Source organism: Tiliqua scincoides, chromosome 2 (assembly GCF_035046505.1).
Source record: "Tiliqua scincoides isolate rTilSci1 chromosome 2, rTilSci1.hap2, whole genome shotgun sequence".
Lineage (NCBI taxonomy): Eukaryota > Metazoa > Chordata > Lepidosauria > Squamata > Scincidae > Tiliqua > Tiliqua scincoides.
Window position 1 is genome coordinate 152,299,393 of NC_089822.1, and position 20,944 is coordinate 152,320,336.

Genomic DNA, 20,944 nt, shown 5'->3' on the forward strand with positions numbered 1-20,944 from the left:
TGGGCCAACCATCACTCCACCTGCAAAGTGAAGGACCACAGCCCTTACCTAAGGTTCTTGCTGCATGAGAAATTGAGGTCAGGTGTGAAGAATATCCAAGTACCTTTCCCACCTTTTCACCCTTAATCTGTGAGTTTTGAGCCTTCCACATAAGTTTGGAACATACGGTTGCAAAACTCATTTTTTTATATCCACGCGTTTTGAGTCCACCGAGCTGGTGACAGCACCCTAACAATAACAGTCAGCAGAGCCTTCCTTTGCCATAGCTCACCCTCACCTTGTTTTTACCTTTAAAGGGCAGCTGTCACTTGCTCTTGCTTGTGGCATGTAGGAGAGACAGCAGCAAAAGCAGCTTTTGCTTGAGTTTTTGCTCTGCTTGGGATTGGGGAAAGCCAACAGCACTTTGATTCTCCTCCTGCTGGAGGGGGGTGTGCCATTCATTTATAGTACCCTATGTCTGCCCATGCAGAAGTAAGCCCCAAGATGTTCAATAGCGCTTGCTTCCAACGAAGTGGGTATAAGATTGCAAACCCGAGTTGTGGGGAAGGGGGCTCGCAACTTGTCTTGGAAACGACCCTTTTCCACTTGCATCAGTCTCCTGCCTGCAAACATCTGGATTAAACACATGGCCTCCTTCCATCGACAAGACTTCTTTCTTTCCTCCCCCCCCCCAGTTTCCTTCACAGAGGTCATCTTCATAAATGTGATTCAAGACAGGTGTAGGTGAGGGTGTGTGTTGCTCATGCTCTTGGGGATTCAAAGCAGTAGCTTGTGGTTGAGGCAGGGATTTCAGAGGCACTGGGCTCCTTTGCTGCAATGTACAAAGCATTAACACTTCATAGAATAATATGACTCAGTCTGACCCCCCCCAACAAAAAAAAGGGACTACGAGCTCCTTCCCCCCCAGCATCAAAAGGAGGGGCAGAGAAAGTTACCTCTGCCACAATCCTATCTGTGTCTATTCAGAAATAAGTCTCATTGTGGTCAGTAGACTGCCCCTGCCCCATTTGGCCTTAGCTACCCCTCTCCATGTGTGTGCATGTGTGCTACCACCTTGTCTCACTCCCTCTGTTCTGAAAGAAATGGATGGACGCTTCCTTGCCCCCTTCCTTTCCCAAGATTCCAACCAATTCACAGAGCAGGAGAGGCGCAACACGTTTTTCTCCAAAAGCAAGAGCAGAGGCGTCACTGCGGTTCACGTCACCTGGAACAGGAGACTAGAGCATCACCCCCATGATGGACCTCCTTCCGTGCAGTGGGCAAGACAACACCCCAGGTGGTAGGTGTGGTGATACACCATCACCCCACCTGCCTTTTGGTTGTACCTTTTGATAGAACACAGATATTTCACCGGGGTTTGTTTTATTGCACGGCATGAAATTACACATCAATTGATATATGATGGTATTCTTCCTACAGTTACTTTAGTCACTAGTGGTGTGTCCCCCAAGGGTGTCATCTTACTAACACCTTATTGCAGCGGTTCTCAAACTTTTAGCACCAGGACCTACGTTTTAGAATGACAATCCGTCGAGGAACCACCGGCAGTGATGTCATGGCCAGAAGTGACATCATCAAGCAAATTGAAATAATTATAATTAAATTAAAGTAAAACAATTAAATAAGGCAGTGTTTCTCAAACTGTGGGTCAGGACCCACTAGGTGTGTCGCGGGCCCATTTGAGGTGGGTCCCCATTCATTTCAATATTTTAGTTTTAATATATTAGACTTGTGGTTACCATGGGATGTGACTGCATTTGGGTAAATATTACAGACCTGTATGCATGGGAAGGAAATTATGCATGGGAAGGATAAAGTGGATAGAGAGATGCTCTTTACACTCTCACACAACACCAGAACCAGGGGACATCCACTCAAATTGAGTGTTGGGAGGCTTAGGACAGACAAAAGAAAATATTTCTTTACTCAGCGTGTGGTTGGTCTGTGGAACTCCTTGCCACAGGATGTGGTGACGGCATCTGGCCTGGATGCCTTTAAAAGGGGATTGGACAAGTTTCTGGAGGAAAAATCCATTACAGGTTACAAGCCATGATGTGTATGCGCAACCTCCTGATTTTAGAAATGGGTTATGTCAGAATGCCAGATGCAAGGGAGAGTACCAGGATGAGATCTCTTGTTATCTGGTGTGCTCCCTGGGGCATCTGGTGGGCCGCTGTGAGATACAGGAAGCTGAACTAGATGGGCCTATAGTCTGATCCAGTGGGGCTGTTCTTAGGTACTTTTAACAAGCTACTATGCATATACTTTTAAAAATGATAGTAAATGGGATTTACTCCTGGGTAAGTGTGAGTAGGATTGCAGCCTAGGATTGCTAAAAATTTTCCTGCTTGATGATGTCACTTACAGTCATGTCATCACTTCCAGTGGGTCCTGACAGATTTTCATCTAAAAAGTGGGTCCTGGTGCTAAATGTGTGAGAACCACTGAAATAAGGGGAAGCAAGCCCTGATCCACTAAGTGAGTTTTCATTGTAACCTGCCTGCAATACCCACGCAAAACCAGCCCTACCCAGTGTCCAGTTCAAGTTAAGTTCTTTATTTAAACCGGATCACTGTTAGGACCCACCCAGCTTTACGAGTCTAAAGAAGAAGAAAAAATTCACCTTACCAGCTGAAGCCTCTGTTTTATTCTTTTTATGGGGAGGGGCCTGCCTTCTGGAGCATTTGTTGAGCGCCACTGTCATCAGATCAGGACCATTCTGGTGGCCTTGCATTCCTCTTTGCCTGACCTGACCATGCACTCCATGTATTTTTGTTTTCTGGTATTTTGGCCATAACTTTTGATAGAATTGAGATATTTCACTCCATTTTTTTCATTGCATTCTGCTGTAAATTCCGCATCAAATGGTATAAAACATGATTGTATTATTCCTACAAACCACGATTTTAGTGATTTTGGTCATCAGTGCATGTGTCACCCCGTGTGGCCCGCACTGCCCTAGCAACGACACTGGGCAGGAAAAGGCGCTTTCTGACACAAGCCTATGCATGCCTACTCCAAAAACTAACAGCACCAAAAACTACCGCAGACATTCACCTATAAGTCAACCCTACAGGTAAGCCGAGGGCAGGTTTTGAGCCAATGATCATGGAATTTTCTATGACCCTCAGATAAGTCGGGGGTTAAACTTATGGGGGTGTCTGACTATAGTTTTGTCTGATTTTACTCAAGACCAGATCCTGAAAAATAACCTACCACTAATTGTTACCTAAGAACTTTACTCTCTAATTTATTAAGAGCATAGTAAAAGATCATAAGATACATTTTTATTCTTTTTTAAATTCTGGTACTCGCCACCTTTTTTTAAATACTATCAGAGTAAGTGCACTGTAAACTACATACCAGTAAAACAGTGGTTCCCAAGCTGGTATTCACGTACTCCCAGGGACACTCAACAGGACCTTTAGGGGTACTTGAAAAAGAATAGAATAATGGCAGAAAAAGGTAGGTCATGCTCCAGAATGCTTTGCAAGGCATTCCTGCCTTGCAAGGACCAGCAAGGCAGGAAGGGAGGTAGCTAGCTGGTTGTGAAAGCCCCACCAATAGCTAGTTTTTGGTCATCAATTCATCTATGAACCAGTGATTGAAAACCAGCACAGTAAAAAAGCTGAAACATAATATGGAAAGTGATCAATCACCCAGAATTTCTCAGCACACTTGTGGTGCAAAATAGTGCAAAGGCAGTTCTTCAAACAGATGAAAAGAGAAAATATGGGATGAATACATGAAGTCTGGGCTTTCATATGGAGGAGATGAAGGCTTGTATTATTAATTACAAACATTTTGCTAATATGAAGGGTACAATTTATGGAAATGGGCTGCCAAGGGATATGCAAGTGAAAAAGGTTGGAAACCACCATGAATCAAATCCACCTTTAAGATGTCTGGCTCTGCATACAACATACAACCCATAACACATAACTGAGAGTGTGCAATTCAATTTACAGCAGAGAGATGTGATATTTGCAACCCTTTTTACTCAGAAGTAGACCCACTGCTTTCCATGGGTGTTATTCTTAAGTAATGGTGCACTGAATTGTAGCCTGGGAAGGAGGATCCCACCCTAGTGTTTCAAAAAACAGACCTGCTTTGCAAGCATTTGCAAGCAGAACCAGGCTGCAGCAGAAGGAAGGAGAATAAAAGGTTAACTTTGGCTGGAATGTCCCAGGAAAACCACTATAGCAACTAATGCGGTACCTGCCTGAGCTTTGTTGAGCTGAGCAGAGAAAGGAAACTGTTCAGAGTTGAAAGGCTCTGCCCTCTGATTGACCCGGAGATAAGGCAAAGTGAGAATTGGAGCTTGATTACTTGGCAAAAATTTTACATACTATACTGAGTATCTAGGGTAACAGTATGTGAACCCTGCTGTCATTGCCAAGAGCAGGATGTTTACCTCAAAAGGCCAAACCCTCAGGGAGGTGGGGGACTCCCTCCTCTTTTGGCTAGCAAACAGATACAGGATGTCTGCCAAAGGAGGGAGGGACTACTGTGGCTTTTGCCATGAATTGCAGTAAAGGCATGGCCTCGATTCCCACGTGGGCTAAAACTCACATATATTGTCCCATGGAATAGCTGCACACTTTGCTTGTGTCTTAGTATGAAGGAAAAATATTTCAAAACAAACACAAACATTATTTCAGGTGTCCATAAAAAAAATGTTGCATTTGTGGGTTAGATAAACAATCACAAAGAGGACAATGATGGTTATGACTGCACAGTTAACCAAAAGTCAGTGTGAAAGTAAAACTGAAAGAGATGGACTGGATTACATGGCTAGTGGAGTTGCTGAGCTCCTAACATTTACAGTTGTGTATAATGCCTGTCTTGAAGGGCTATCATGAATACATTGATGAGAACCTCCCACCTGAGTCTCCTTACCTGTATGGGCTCCATCCTAATGCAGAGATTGGCTTCCTCACTGTCACCTCTGAGAAACTTTTCCGTACCGTGTTGGAAATGCAGCCCAAAGAGTCAGACACTGGAGGAGGGACTGGTGTGTCTCGAGAAGAAAAGGTACGAAAATATTTCAACCTGTTTCTTTCGGCAATGGAGTTCTAGCACCTCTGTTACTGTTCATGGCCTTAAAATTGTTTTTTTCTTTTAATTTTCCCTAACAGCAGGTCTGGAAGAACTAAAGTTCTATTCCTCCCACTGTAAGACTCTCAAGTTGTATTGGATTTTCTGTAGTGAGATTCACATAGCTCTCAAGTGAGCTGTTTAGGGGAAGAATGTTGTGGCAATGACAGCCCTTGCCCCCTCAGCTGGCATTATCTGCTGTGCTCCCAGCCTGATGTAAGGGGCAGCTGTTTTTAGGGGGGCTTTTGGCCCACAATGGAGGTTGCAACAGCCAAAACAGTAATGGACATTGGCAAGGGAAGAAGGCAACTCCCTGCCATTAGGAAACTTAACTGTCATCAAGCCAGCACAGCCCTCAAGAGTAGACCACCATGTGAAGGGAAGGAACCTGTTGGTTGTTCTAGGGTTGGAGACATTTTGCTGAAATGCAAAACAATTTCATTCAAGTAGGTTAATTTGCTGCAGGCTTGAAGACCTAAATGGTGGAAAGGTGGGATACAAATCTTTTAGATATAATATTTAGGGTCAAATAAATCTGGAATGCCCTATTCCGAAGTCTGCCTACCCAGTGGAGCAGATAGTAACCTATAGCGATTGGTGGAATATTTTGAAGTCTTGATATGCTTAGTGAGGTGTCCGTGTGGTCTTTGGCATAATAGGTGAAAGCTGTGCTAGATGAGATCATGGATCGGCTTCCAGAGCCCTTCAACATGGTAGAAATCATGGCCAAGGCAGCCGAGAAGACCCCATATGTGGTGGTTGCCTTCCAGGAATGTGAGCGCATGAACATCCTTACCAGTGAAATGAGGCGTTCGCTCAAAGAATTAAACTTGGGGTTGAAGGTAGGCGCGTATTTTATGCTGTGGCTAGTACTATACCAGAACAGATTTTTATCTGTTTCACTTAGCATACTGATGCTATGAACTGGCATAAGAACAGTAAGTGGAACATACCGTTTCAGTAACAGGAAATGCCAGATCATCATCTCTTTGAGTTTCATCACCTCCCCTGCCTTTTCCAACAGTTACTCTGTCTGGTACACAATGGCACTCTTTTTTTTCCAGGCAGAATACTGCCCATTCAGCGGTGCTCTTATACACAAGCACATCTAGTTCGTGGCTCAGGTACCTTTTCTCACTGGCAAGTAGCTGACTTCAGTGCAGAAAATGTTCATTGCCCAAGAGTTTTTCCGGACAGCCAATCAATGCATGCCTCAACCATATTTACCTTAGCACAGCACTCCTCCACAGTGCTATAGCCAGCTTGCATAACGGTTGGGAGGTGGGGAGAACCTGGTTTCTCCCCTTAAGTAAACCACCTACCCCACCAACTCCAGTGGCTGTACACTTCCCTTCTGCTCCCTTTCTATAAGAAAGATATGGCAACATAGCAAAGCTACCTCCTGGAGCAAATCTGCTTCCAGAAGCTCCTCCTAATAAATCAGGGCAGCTGGAAAAACAAGAAAGCCACATACAAAAATTGTGTGGACTCTCATCCTGAGCCAATAAAGCAGGAGGCTGTTCATCCAGCAAAGAACTAAACAGTTTTAAAGGTAAAAAACAGAATATACATTGATAATCATATTGCAATCATGCAACCACCTGCCATTAGCAATGACAGCAGGAGCTGCATGAATGGATTTGTTTTCTCAACAATAGGGTACTGGGAAATGAAGGCTGCCACAACAGCAGGCAGTGCCTTGAGAGGAAATGCCTGGAACCTCTGCAAGAAGTGAGGAACAACAATGGATTTCCTACACAACATACAAACTGAAAAGGACCTGGAAAGCATTCAGATGTCAAAACGTTAGATCAGGGGTGTCCAAAGTTTTTGGCAGGAGGGCCACATCATCTCTCTGACATTGTGTTGGGGGCCGGGGGGGAAAAGAATTAATTTACATTTAAAATTTGAATACGTTTACATAAATGAATATATTGAAGATGGAACTTATATGAATGAATGAAGGTCTTGCAATAGCTCAAGGCCTTTGCACAAAGCATCACAGATGTGAAACAGCAAGCAGTGGAGGAAGCCCTCATCCCACAGCTCACGCGAGAGGTCAAATAGTTGCCCTCACGCCCTCACGTTGTGTCATGCCAGTGCGGGCTCCAACAAATCTCTGGAGGGCCAGAGGCTCATTGGAGACTGGGGGCTCCCTGAGGGCCGCATTGAGAGGTCTCGAGGGCTGCATGCAGCCCCAGGGCCAGGGTTTGGGCACCCCTGTGTTAGATCAACAGGGACAACATTGACATAAGATTACACTGACAATTATTTAAGTGGGCAGTTTAGCCTCAAGAGGTTATTATAATGGCAGAATCTAATTAAAAGCTTTGAATGTTTTCCCAAAGGGAGAGTTGACAATCACAACAGACATGGAAGAGCTATCAAATGCCCTTTTCTACGACAACGTGCCCGACTCCTGGACAAACCGCGCCTATCCATCCTTGTTTGGCTTAGCAGCGTGGTATGCTGACCTGCTGCTTCGGATCAGGGTGAGGGAGATGTTGCCTTGGTGAAAGTGTTCTGAGAAGGGCAAGATCTCTGCCTTCCTGGCTTTTGGCTACTGGGCTTTAAGGAGAATTCCATGCTAATCTCAGTTATATCTTTTCCTTAACTAACCCTCTCATGGCTGATTTTTTCTTGTATGTGCTTTTCCCAATTTTAGCTCCTTGGACAAGTTTCATGAAGCATTAACACTACAATGGGCCCTCCTTATCCATGGGTTCTGCATCCGCTGATTTGACTAACTGCAGGTGCTGACCCCATGGCTAGAGGGCCTCAGAAGATCTCTGGACACTACCAGAAGTGCCTTTCAGAAGGCTCTGGCAGACCCTCTGAAAGGCCTGGTTTTTCTGGCAGAGGCCCTCCGCAGTTGTAATTATCCATGCAATTTGGTATCCGCAGGAGGACCTGGAATGATTCCCCTAAGGATACTGAGGGCCTGTTGTACTACTTTACAAACTATTCATGTACCACTACATATTACAAAGCTAAATATGACCTGACTGTCTCATGAAGCTTGCAGGCTTTAAAAAAAAAAGAAAGACTTGTAACCCACATACTAATTCCAATGTTACATAAAGAAAAACTTCATAATGTGGGCCAGTTTCTGTTCCAGGATCAAAAAATGAGAGTTGGCTGAACAGGGATTCCAGTGGCCAAGGAGGATACCTTGTTCAGTTTATAAAGCTCCCTGTTTTCCTCCAGGTTTCTGCAACATCTCTTGATGCCTCAGTGTCCCAACTCAGCCTTCCTTGTCCTTTACCACTATAGTAGGTTGTTTTAAAAAAATTCACATCTGTCACATTTTCAAAAATAAGCAAATATACATCAACATGCAATCACTGTTTCAGCAGCAGAATGAGGTTTGCAGAATTGTAGACCTAGCATATGGCAATGGTAAAAAACAGAACAGTCATACCTCCGGAAATGCAGGATTGAACCCAAAGTTCCTGTTGTATGAACAAAAAGTGCTTTGCCTCATGCAGAGGAAATAAATGATTTTTCTGCCTGCAGCTTTCCCAAGTAGCTCAACAGATGGGAAGCTCTAGTCTAGAATACCCTTGTGGGGGAAGGGATGTTGGCAACCCCACTGAAGTATCACTCAGACAAGAACTTTTAGATCCAAGCCACAAGGTGCAAGGAGCTACCTACACTTAGGGCTTTGTCTGTACTTTGTTGCTGCTGTTATTAAAAGGAAGATTCAGTGAAGAGACTTTAAAAGGCAGGGAAGAGCCATGGAGATGCCTCTTTTCTGTGTACACTGGTATTCTTCAATATCAAAGCACAGATACCCACAACAAACTGTTCAAACTTCTAGACATCAATTCCAGCACACTGGTATATGGGAATTCCTATCCCAGCCACACAGAAGTTTCATTTAAGGTGGTGAATTGGGATTGTTCCAGAGCCAGATCAGCCATTACGCAAAGTGAAGCAGCTGCTTAGAGCTACAGGGGGCACTCAACAGGTACCCCACCACCCAACCATTTACCAGCTTCTTTACAATGTGCTCCAACCCTCCTCTTGCTTTGTGTGGGCAGGAGGATGATCAGGGCAGCAGCATCCTGCTTCCTCCTCCAGCATCACTGTCAAATATTTGTGGTGGCAGTGCTGGAGAAAGCAGCAGCAGAGGCCACAAGAGTCTATTCTAATAATACCCCTTCCCAGAAGTTCTTAAAACAGAATTGCTTCTTCCCCTCTGCCTGGCCCAGCTGTAACCGCTGCCCCTCCCGTGCCTACTTGTCCCTGCCCCACCACTTATTCAGAGCAGGGTACAAGGCAGTGGGGCATTCCAGGGTTGCATCACTGCACTGTCCTTTTCTCTCTGGGCCCATCTAGCATGCCCACCTTTAAAACAGGCTGAGTGAGCATATGGTTGATGCCAGCCTTTTTTTAAAGAAATCGTTGAGCAAACAAAGAGGAGGCTTGGGAAGGGAGAAAGAAAGGGAAGGGTAGAAAGTTAACTATCCAGGCCAGCCTGGATAGAGCTTCCCAGTACAAATTGCAAGTCTCCTTCAGCACATAAGGGAATATTTAATTGCTATTTAAGCAGGGGATCGCTCAGCATGCTTCTATTGCTCAGCATGCTTCTATTGTTATCTGCTATTGCCATTTCCCTTTTCAGGAGTTGGAGGCCTGGACAACAGATTTTGCCCTACCTACAACTGTGTGGCTAGCAGGTTTCTTCAACCCTCAGTCTTTCCTCACAGCCATTATGCAGTCCATGGCTAGGAAAAATGAATGGCCCCTTGACAGAATGTGCCTTTCTGTGGAAGTTACCAAGAAAAACCGTGAGGATATGACAGCTCCCCCTCGAGAGGGCTCTTATGTGCATGGGCTTTTCATGGAAGGTAAGGATAATCTAGCATGTTATTACAGAAAAAGATGCCAAGGTCAGAATCCAGGTCAGAAGTAGGAGGCCAGTTCTGTTTTGTCCTATTCTGTGTGGACAAGAAGCAAGTCCTTCCCTCTCATATTATTTCTGTGTGGGAGAATGCGGTAGTGAGTAGAAAGTTTACTCCTTAGCTTGTTTTGTGAGATTTTTGTTCCTGAACTCCTGTTTCTCTCTCCAACTATCTGCCGGAGGTATCCCACCTCAGGAACATTGGGGCATCGCTCTGTAATCTATTTGTTCCCCAAACTTCTCAGCTGCATCCCACCCACTAAGATGGTGAAAAGAGATGTTTCTTTACTTATAGGGTGGTCTGTCAACACTTGAACTGTAAAGTACATAAGCAAAGAGGAAAGGTACAAGAATACATTTTCCTTAGGTCCTTCAGAATGTTCTCCCTGCAAGAGACTTTTTAAAAATATGTGATTTTCTTTTAGCCATCTTGGTTAGTTCTGTTGTAGGCATTCACACCTCAACACAAATTGGCAAGATTTCCCAAGCACTTTCAGGTTCAATTAATTCTATATCTGTATTTTCAAAGTAAGGTGATTGATTGGAAAGAAATAGCTAGACATACATTGGGTAGCTGCCTTTTTATTTCATATCATCATTAGCGTGTCAGCAGGGGGCAGCACATGCCCGTTTTCCTTAGCATTGTTGGGAATTATTAGCAACACAACTAATTTCAACAGTCAAGTAATTCTCATGTAAGTGTATCTAAGGCTTGGAATGTAATGTTGAAGAGAAACATTTGTATTCCAGTAGCTACTTTTAGAGGGGGCTAAGGAATTCTGAATGCTCTTAGTTGAGAGTAGATGGGCTTAAGTTCATGTTGTCTATAAGGCTAAATCAGGAAACTTGAGGAAGGATGAGTATGCCATTTTCTATGGTAAAGGGACACTAAACACAACCTTGCAACAGGTGAAAGCAAGGGCAGAGTTTAAATCCAGTTTTTAAGAGCTCATTCATAACAATGCAAATGCATTACAAAAATTGAGAGAGCAGCAAAGATACATCCAAGTCAAGGCGTTTAGCCTTTAGCCATGCTGCTAGAGATAGCAGGTTGTTGGTGCAGAGCTTCCCTAGCACTTGCAGCAAACCAAACCTCTCAGATGAAGCAACTAGCCACTGTCTTGACAGCTCTGTTCTGCTGTAGGTGCACGTTGGGATATTCAGACCGGTGTCATCAGTGATGCACGCCTGAAGGAGCTGACCCCCTCGATGCCAGTCATCTTCATCAAAGCCATTCCTGTGGACCGCATGGATACCAAAAACATGTACGAGTGTCCAGTGTACAAGACCCGAATGCGAGGCCCCACCTACGTCTGGACCTTCAACCTAAAGACAAAAGAGAAGCCAGCTAAGTGGATTCTTGCTGGAGTTGCTTTGCTCTTACAAGTTTAATGCCCCAGTTGAGAGCAGAGCCTGCCCACTCCCATCATGTCATCCCCTAGGTCCAGAAATCGGGCCAGGAAAGTTCTTTGCAAATTGCCAATAAAAGTAATTCCTTGAAAGTGTGCCTGATGTGATAAGCTGCTACTCAGGTGGGTATACACAGTACTGTTACCATAACTTATGAGAGCCAGCTGCCAGTGACAGGAAACATATCCAGTCAGTGCTGGCTCAGCACCAGCCCACAGGGAAGAACAAAAAGGTTTGTGTGCAATCATTTGCAAGGGCTAGCTGGATTCCTTTCCCACTTCAAATTCATAACTTAGTGTTCAGCTGGTTTGTTTGTGCTACAGTAGCATTCAGCACTGGTGCCAGAGTGTAATCCAGGGGGTGCATCCTAGTCCAACATTCCTGAGTCTCCTCTGCACTATTAGAAGCGATTTGATGGATCACTGTATGTGGGCAAGCCAGAGAGGACTTTTGTTGCATTGCAGCCAGGAGGCCTCTTGGGGAGAAGAGGCATGAAAGTACCTGGAGTTTAAACACAGTCATCCACAATGACTGCCAGGAGCAGCTTTCTAGTCTTCACTCTTGTGGGGAAAAAAATACACAGTGCCTGAAGGACAAAAAACCAAGGAATACACTAGTTACAATGTCCTGGGTCTCCCCATAACTCCTACCTGCTACCTCTCCTTTCCCTCCAGCCCTACCATCTCTCCTGTTCTAGCTTTCTAGTGCCTTTATCTTTCCTGAAATATTTCAAGTACTGCAGAAAAACTAGCTGCACTAAATGGAAATTCACAAAAGTTACAAGCATTCAAATGTGCATAATTGCAGAGTGGAGTCACAAGCTATTTGTATTTGGCCATGACTATATTTGAGAAAAAGATCAGAAAGCTCATTCATTCCTAGGAACATAACCAGAGGCACAAAGAGGCCTTATGACTAGAGCCATTATCTATACCAGGGGTCTCCAAACATTTTGGCCAGAGGGCCTCATCAAATATCTGGTGTGGTGTGGAGGGCCGGAAAAAAATTTAAATATAAAATTTAAATAAATAAATGGAACTTAGATGAGTGAATAAATGAATGAATGGGCTCCTTCATTCAACCTCTCTGGCCCTCAGAATACCCTCCAGACACAATCAGAGCACAATTGTGATCATGTTCAGTTGAGTGGACCAGAGGCTTTCAAGGGACAAGAGGTTGGCTGCGGGCCAGAAAGAGGCTTGCTACGGGCCACATCTGGCCACCCCCTGTGGTATAGAGCTCTATACCACAGCTCTATGGGACTCCAGACAAAAGTGCAGAATGCAGCTTGCATTAAAGTATGCAGAATTGCAAAACCACCTCCAAAATCACATGGGCAATGCCTACTGAAGACTCAGAAGCCAGAGGAGTTGCTGAGTAACATTCAGGTGAGGTAGAGCTTCCTCTCCGTTCCCCATGACTAGTAAAACCAGAATAAGTTTGCATAATGTATGGACTGTAGAACTTAACTTTTCCTTTAGCACTCAACCTTCCTTGAAGCCACACAGAGGATAAGACTCCTCTCTCATTGTTTGTTTGAAGCAAATAATGGAGAGATTACCCCCTTCATGACAGCAACTGCCCAGGTACTCCTGTGGCTGACCAATATGAACATACTGGAACTGAACAGCAGGAGTAACAGGAAACCTACTCACTCACATGAGGCCCTACTAGTCCAACTGATGCTGTTTCAAGCAAACCTTCAATCACTCTCTCACTTGAGCGGCAAACCCTGGTTCATCACTTCAGAGGGAACCTTTTCAAGAAGTAGTACAAATTAGACAATGTTTTTCCTCTCCCAAGATTTAAATCCTGTAGGCATGGTTTCAGAATGGGAAGGGGGAAAACATGCTCCTGTATATTTCCAACCATCAGCATATGGTTGGCAACCTTCAGTCTCGAAAGACTATGGTATAAGCCTACAGCACCCGGTATTCCCAGGCGGTCTCCAGTAATACTGGCTGAAAACCTCCAAGGTTTTTTCCTCGTGTTAATTTTTTGCTTTCTCTGTTTTTGTTTCGCTTTATGAATTTTACTTTTTGGACAGGTACTCTCGATGTTCTGCCTCTGCATCTCCAAGAAATCCAGTGAGCTACCAGTAACTACACATAGGTGTCCAGTCAATTCAGAAAAAGAGACTGTGATGGTGATGACAAACAGCTGCTAAAGCCCAGAGTCCTTTTCCATACTAACACAGGCAGGGAAGAGAGGAGTAAATAAATTTTACAGATGCTCTTCTAAATACAGAAGATAATTGCAAACACAGGCTTAGTCTGCTCATAGCAAAAATGCAGAGAATTCATGGCCCCAGCAGACACCCCTTTAACTAAAAATCAAGCAAGAAACAAGAGTCTTGCTATAATAATTCACTGAAGTAAAATGCCTTTCATAGACACTTTGTTTTGAATTCTTGAAAGTAAACCATTTCAGCCTGCTCCCTGCTAGAGCCACTTCAGATACCTGGGTATAAATAATGCAATATACATATATCTCATATCAGTTTAGAATGGTAATGGGTATTTAAGTTACCCCATTCTCAGTAAAAAGCATAGAAATGGCTGGTGGGTCTTTTCACACCTGGTGCTCCCCCCCCCCATCGCCACTTAAATGAGAAGCATATTTATTTTCTACGTAGAAAATATAGTAAGTGCTACAAATGTCCGTGCTCAGAAATACCTCCCAAAAGTCAGCTGTGCTCAAGTCCATAGGGGAACCCAGTTACGTCAAAAGGCAAGTTTTCACCTTTTCCCAACAGAACTTCAGCTGAGGCTGACATGAAACAAATCCAGTTTCACAGCAGCATAATCTAATTATAAGCCTTTCAGCACAGGGCTTTATGCTATACATGAAAAGCATTGTTTGGGAAAGAAAAACAATTAAGTAATTAATTCTTATTTCCTGTTGATTTAAATAATTGACAAGGGGAAGAGGATGCAAAGATGCAACAGACACACACTCACATAAAGAACCAGCCTCTCCTTTCTCAGAAGAAGTTCTTGATCAGATGTGTCACCATCTTTACCCACAACTTGACATATCGACTGGGCTGCTCAAAGGTCGAGGCAGACACGGTACCAGAACACCGATAAAGCTGCTCCTGCTCCTACAGATAAAAGTAAAAACTACTTCAGGAATTTGAGCATTTGCTCTCGTCATGGCCAGCCAAGTATGACCTTTATACAGCATCAACCATGAGAACTCAAGATTCACCAGCTAAAGGAATTTCACACTTCCATCTGCCTCAAAGTCCAAGGTCTGATCAGGATTCTAGATATTCCCCACCATTACATATCCCCCTCTGGTAGGGCAGCCTACCAGAGCTTTCCAAAGTTTGACATCTCAACTGCCAGCTGAGCCAAACCCAAGTAATTGCACACTCAGAGCCCAGCCTACATGTATACAAACAGACCAAGGAGGAAAGCACTGAAAGATACAGCCGTACAGTTATTTTTTTCCTGTAACACAGCCAAACCAAGCTATAATTATCCGAAAGGAAGCCTGACTTTAATCTCTAGAGATCAGACTACTCCCTTCTCTTCAGAAAGAGCTCCTAGGTTGCATTTTAAAATGAATGTGCCACCAAGATTTCAGTGCAGTTCCCAGAAATGCTAAGTTCCTTTCAAAGTACAAGCAATACAGCCAGAAAGGAAAGTGAGGGCTTCCCTTGCACTGGCTCCACCACAAAGCATTTGAAAGCAACACTGACATCAAAGAGGACACTTTCTCATCTGAACTAGCAAGATGGGTATCTGCATATTCAGAACCCTGACAAAAATACAGGGACTCTTGCCTGGCTACAAGCCAGGCACACCAAGTCTGGTATGGTTCAATCCTCTCCCCCTTCCTTCTGTAGCAGGAGCCACTCGTGTTATAACTTCCCTGAATTCAGGTGAGTGAATCTAGTGCATAAGGTTTCAATTTGCGTTCAAATTCATAATACTCTACTTCCTGTAAGCTAGTTAAACTCTAATGGGAGCAAGACCTATAGCATATTTTATTTACTGTGAGCCTCAGTTCTACTGTCCTTGTGAACACGAACCTTCTGTGCTGCCCCTGCTCATTTATGTGTTTGGTCTTCCACTGACTCATGTTGTCCCTCTCCTCCATCCAGAGCTTTGCCACTAAGGTCAGTCATCTTGCTCATCACACCAGCCACATCACACTCCCCTTCTTAGCTGGCTTCCTTTATGCTCCTAGATTCAGCACAAGTTCCTTGCTCTTCCCTTCAAAACCCTTGTCCCTCCCTACCTCTCATATCCTGCTTGTCGCCTTCACTCTTCTGGCTCCACCACTCTCAAAAGTTTGCTGTTCCCTTTGTCTTTTCTCTCCTGCGGGCCTGTATGCTTGGAAGTGCCTCCCGGAACACACAGGAAATACTTCCTCACTTGATTGCCTTCAAGCCCCTTCCAAAACCCACCTGTTCCAGGACGCCTTTGGCACCATGCCTTCGTCCACATTCACTACTGTAACTAAACTCAAGTACACGTAACTGAGACAATCACTTTCCCCTGTTGACTCCTGCCTAAAAAAGGTAGGGGCCATGTCTTTTCACTCTATGTAGAGTGACATGCATATGGATGGAAAAAGAGCATTTTGCTAGGTACTGGACAAGAGTCATGACATGATACCTGTCTTAAAAGCCTTACAAGCTACTGGGGGTAAGGGGAGTCCCATAGAGAAAGAACTTTATTTTTCTCAAATGCGACTATTCAAGCAGCAGCTTGAAGAACATCTGCATCTCCATCCACCAGAAAGACAGAAAAAGTATTTTAATTTAGTTACAGACATTGAATTAGATTAGGTGGTCATAAGGTGTCCCAATGATATCCCTTTCAATAAATCATCTAAGGTATAAGGCAGTATCAGTTTGCAGTGCAGCAAGAAGGGATCTTATAGCAGGTATGGCTTGTGCACATGTAGGTGGCTCAATTAGGTCTTCTATACTTAGTGGTTCTAATTTGTCTTGCATCACGCAGCTGGACTTTTGTAACCTTCTAAAGATCATGATATATAAAATGAAATCAATACACCAAGTGAAACAAGCCAATTTCTCCCCCCAAGTCCTTTGGCAGATATTTATGGGATAGGGGCTTCTTTCGCCTCATACAAGGCTTTGGAAGACACAAAGCAGTGACACAAGCCACTTGCACTCTTTACCCTCCCTCCCCCAACCTGTAGAAACACTCAGAGCCCTTGCATGATGGGAAAGAAACCCCGGCCCCTCTGCCAACTTCCTCTGCACATCGGAAAGGACTCTGGTGAAGGGGCAGGTTGTTTGCAGGAGAGGATTGATGCAGGTGTGGTGCTTGTACTGCTTCTGCCTTCTGCAAAACCAGCACAACACAAGACCAACTTCTCCCTTGAGTCTTCTGGCTTGTGCAGAGGGCATGGAAGAAGGCAGGCGGGCCAAGGGTGACCCCTACATAGTAGCTGACTTGTTAAGACAAAATTTTGGATCCTTCCCTTTCAGCTTGAATTCCTACATTGCCCATGCACGCTGGCAATGACTCAAACAATGTTCCCACCAAGTTTTACACATCACTTTCAATTGAACTTTTGGTTCCCATTTCCAGTACCTCAGATGTGAACGTAAACTTAACCTTAAGAACATAAAAAAAAGCCCCGCTGAATCAGGCCAAAGGCCCATCTAGTCCAGCTTCCTGTTTCTCACAGTGTCCCACCAGATGCCTCAGTGAGCATACAAGACAACAAGAGACCTGTATTCTGGTGCCCTCCCTTGCATCTGGCATTCTGAGGTAGCCTGCTTCCTGAAATCAGGAGGTTGCACATACACATCATGGCTTGTAACCCATGATAGACTTTTTTTTTCCAGAAATTTGTCCACTCCCCTTTAAAGGCATTAAGGTCAGATGCCATCACCACATGCTGTGATAAGGAGTTCAACAGACTAATTACATGCTGGGTAAAGAAATATTTTCCTTTGTCTGTTCTAACTCTCCCAATTTTAGTGGATGTCCCCTGGCTCTGGGGTTGCGTGAGAGGGAAAAGAACATCCCTCTTTCAGAAGGCATTTGACACGGTCCCTCACCAAAGGCTACTGAAAAAACTCCACAGTCAGGGAATTAGAGGACAGGTCCTCTCGTGGATTGAGAACTGGTTGGAGGCCAGGAAGCAGAGAGTGGGTGTCAATGGGCAATTTTCACAATGGAGAGAGGTGAAAAGCAGTGTGCCCCAAGGATCTGTCCTGGGACCGGTGCTTTTCAACCTCTTCATAAATGACCTGGAGACAGGGTTGAGCAGTGAAGTGGCTAAGTTTGCAGACGACACCAAACTTTTCCGAGTGGTAAAGACCAGAAGTGATTGTGAGGAGCTCCAGAAGGATCTCTCCAGACTGGCAGAATGGGCAGCAAAATGGCAGATGCGCTTCAATGTCAGTAAGTGTAAAGTCATGCACATTGGGGCAAAAAATCAAAACTTCACATATAGGCTGATGGGTTCTGAGCTGTCTGTGACAGATCAGGAGAGAGATCTTGGGGTGGTGGTGGACAGGTCGATGAAAGTGTCGACCCAATGTGCGGCGGCAGTGAAGAAGGCCAATTCTATGCTTGGGATCATTAGGAAGGGTATTGAGAACAAAACGGCTAATATTATAATGCCGTTGTACAAATCGATGGTAAGGCCACACCTGGAGTATTGTGTCCAGTTCTGGTCGCCGCATCTCAAAAAAGACATAGTGGAAATGGAAAAGGTGCAAAAGAGAGCGACTAAGCTGATTACGGGGCTGGGGCACCTTCCTTATGAGGAAAGGCTACGGCGTTTGGGCCTCTTCAGCCTAGAAAAGAGACGCTTGAGGGGGGACATGATTGAGACATACAAAATTATGCAGGGGATGGACAGAGTGGATAGGGAGATGCTCTTTACACTCTCACATAATACCAGAACCAGGGGACATCCACTAAAATTGAGTGTTGGGCGGGTTAGGACAGACAAAAGAAAATATTTCTTTACTCAGCGCGTGGTCAGTCTGTGGAACTCCTTGCCACAGGATGTGGTGCTGGCGTCTAGCCTAGACGCCTTTAAAAGGGGATTGGATGAGTTTCTGGAGGAAAAATCCATTATGGGGTACAAGCCATGATGTGTATGCGCAACCTCCTGATTTTAGGAATGGGTTAAGTCAGAATGCCAGATGTAGGGGAGAGCACCAGGACGAGGTCTCTTGTTATCTGGTGTGCTCCCTGGGGCATTTGGTGGGCCGCTGTGAGATACAGGAAGCTGGACTAGATGGGCCTATGGCCTGATCCAGTGGGGCTGTTCTTATGTTCTTATGTTCTTATCCCTCTATTCACTCTATCCATCCCCTGAATAATTTTGTATGTCTCAATCATTTCCCCCCCCCAGGCGTCTTTTTTCTAGACTGAAGAGCCCCAAACACTGTAGCCTTTCCTCATAAGCGAAGTGCCCCAGCCCAGGAATCAATTGTAAGCCAATTGTAACATCCAGTAAGAAACCGGGGGGGGGGGGGGGTCATTTGCATGACTCTTTCTCAAAACACACATGCATTCCAGATCAAATTCAATCTAGTGTAAGCAATCCCAATGAAATTTGGATCACAAAAATAATGGAAAAAATACCTGCACAAATCCAATTGTTTTACTGCCACATTTATCTAGACCCGGAAAGGGCAATTCAAAAACTAGGCTAAGCAAGTGACTGGAAGTGGGAATCAAGGTCATGCAAACAAAAAGACAGATACTTCATGCGGCCTAATACCACTTGTAGTCTACAGGAACATTTACACGGAAATGCTACAACCCCAGAGCAATAATAATTTTATGAACCTTAAGAATCCAAAGTCTAAATTAAAGCTCACAAAGGAACACATGAAAAGGGAAAACAGACATTTGCATGTAGGGAAAGATAACAGACTACAGTCCTCCCCAAAGATTTGTAGGGGGGAAAGTGCTAGAAGGAAGCCAGGAATTCTACATCTTATTACAAAATGTATCAGGATGTGGGTTATCTAAACACTGAAAGCTACTGGAAACAGTTACAGAGATTACTCTTGGGAAGTCAAAGGATAACTAGACTTCATATGTTATTCCTTAGATGGGGACAACTACCACCAGGCCCAAGCAGACAAGAAATAAAAATGCTTCCGGGCCAAAGAAGCTTTATGTTCAGTTTTTCCCATGTTCTCTTCCTCCTCCAGGACCAGTCTATTCTTGTTACTCCAGATCTGTTGTAGTTCACAACAGCTGCCAGAGGTAACTCATCATCATCACTGGTATCTCAAGTCGCAGCTCATGCAAGCCCCTTTGAATTACTGCCTGTTTTAATGCAAATACCTCCCCTAGTTCAGCCCCTCAACCCCCTCAGCCCCTCAACCCTAATCACAACACCCACAAGATCCCCACCCATTTGCCACACACCTGATGGAACTGCTCCTGCAATGCTTTGTTTTCTGTCACAATTGCAACCTGTGCTTCCAGGTCTCGATGAACCGACCTGTATCCAAAATTAGGAGAGCCAATCAGAGTCAAGCAGGGTCGACTGCTTCCTGCCAGGTACAACCAGAGGCCTGCAGGAAAACATGGAGAAAGGAAATGTGACAGACAAAGGAAGTGACCATGGTAGCCACCAAGAGTCTCAAACAATAGTTTGTGTTTGAAAAGGAAAACAAACACGCACACACACAAACAACTTGTTCGATTTACTGGCAGTGTAAATGGGTCAGGTCACTACATAAGGAGCCCGGAAATATGTATGATACTGCAAGGGAAGTATCCAACTCGTAGGCTACGGCACAGGGTTAACTCTGACCTCTTTAATAATATGCAGCATAATGTTTTTACACTATGGGATAATTCATTTCATGCTCTTTGTGTGCATGGGGACCTCATACACAGGTTCCCAAAGTTACACTAAATGCATACTTAGCAGTAAAGTAGCTCAGCTGAACTTACTCAAGCTCCCAAACTCATTCTAAGCAAAGAGATTAGTATCTATCCATAGAACATGTCATTCTAGAGCAGGGCTGCTCGAACCCAGACCCAGGAGTCACCCAGTGAGCAGACCTTTCCATTCCGCCCAGGCTCCGCATGTAGTCCTCCACTACTGGGGGGCCAGGGATGCTCTGGGTAGTCATATCTGCCTGAATGTCTTGTTGCACAGCCTTCTGGGTCACCAGGCAGCAGATACAACTGCCCAGAGTGTCCCAGTCCCCAAATCGTGGAGTACTACATGGGGTGCCCAGATGGAACAGAAAGATGTGGTCCGAACACTTTTCTGTTGCACAGCAGTGGGGAGTTTGGCCACCACAGCTCTAGAGAGCCATTTGCCCCACTTAGATGAGAGCAACCAATGCGCTGGGGGGGGGGGCTACAGAACCTATACCTGTATGCCAAAGAACAGCTCTCTTCCTCTCAAATCTGTGAGCACACGTATTCATTTGGAGTAAAACAAAACTGCCCTAACTACTAGAGGTAACGGCAGCTGCCTGCCAAGTCAGCCTCAGCTCAACATCTGGAGTAGAAACCACTCCAGTGGATATGACCTCAGACCCTGGCAACA

General features: G+C 44.7%; 2 protein-coding genes across 2 annotated transcripts in view; one reads left to right on the plus strand and one right to left on the minus strand.

Moving 5' to 3' along the window:
* Positions 1-11,479, plus strand: part of DNAH17 (dynein axonemal heavy chain 17) — a 122,790-nt gene extending 111,311 nt beyond the window's left edge. Inside the window, exons 76-80 of the mRNA XM_066612860.1 lie at positions 4,852-5,034; positions 5,757-5,939; positions 7,446-7,589; positions 9,725-9,950; positions 11,148-11,479. Of these exons, the coding sequence (XP_066468957.1) occupies positions 4,852-5,034; positions 5,757-5,939; positions 7,446-7,589; positions 9,725-9,950; positions 11,148-11,395 (984 nt within the window). The 3' untranslated portion in view covers positions 11,396-11,479. The remainder of the gene's footprint in view (positions 1-4,851; positions 5,035-5,756; positions 5,940-7,445; positions 7,590-9,724; positions 9,951-11,147) is intronic.
* PGS1 (phosphatidylglycerophosphate synthase 1) overlaps positions 11,239-20,944 on the minus strand; it is a 46,741-nt gene continuing 37,035 nt past the window's right edge. The window contains exons 8-10 of the mRNA XM_066615979.1: positions 19,804-19,952; positions 14,374-14,516; positions 11,239-11,329 (exon numbers count right to left, since the gene is read on the minus strand). Of these exons, the coding sequence (XP_066472076.1) occupies positions 14,397-14,516; positions 19,804-19,952 (269 nt within the window). The 3' untranslated portion in view covers positions 11,239-11,329; positions 14,374-14,396. The remainder of the gene's footprint in view (positions 11,330-14,373; positions 14,517-19,803; positions 19,953-20,944) is intronic.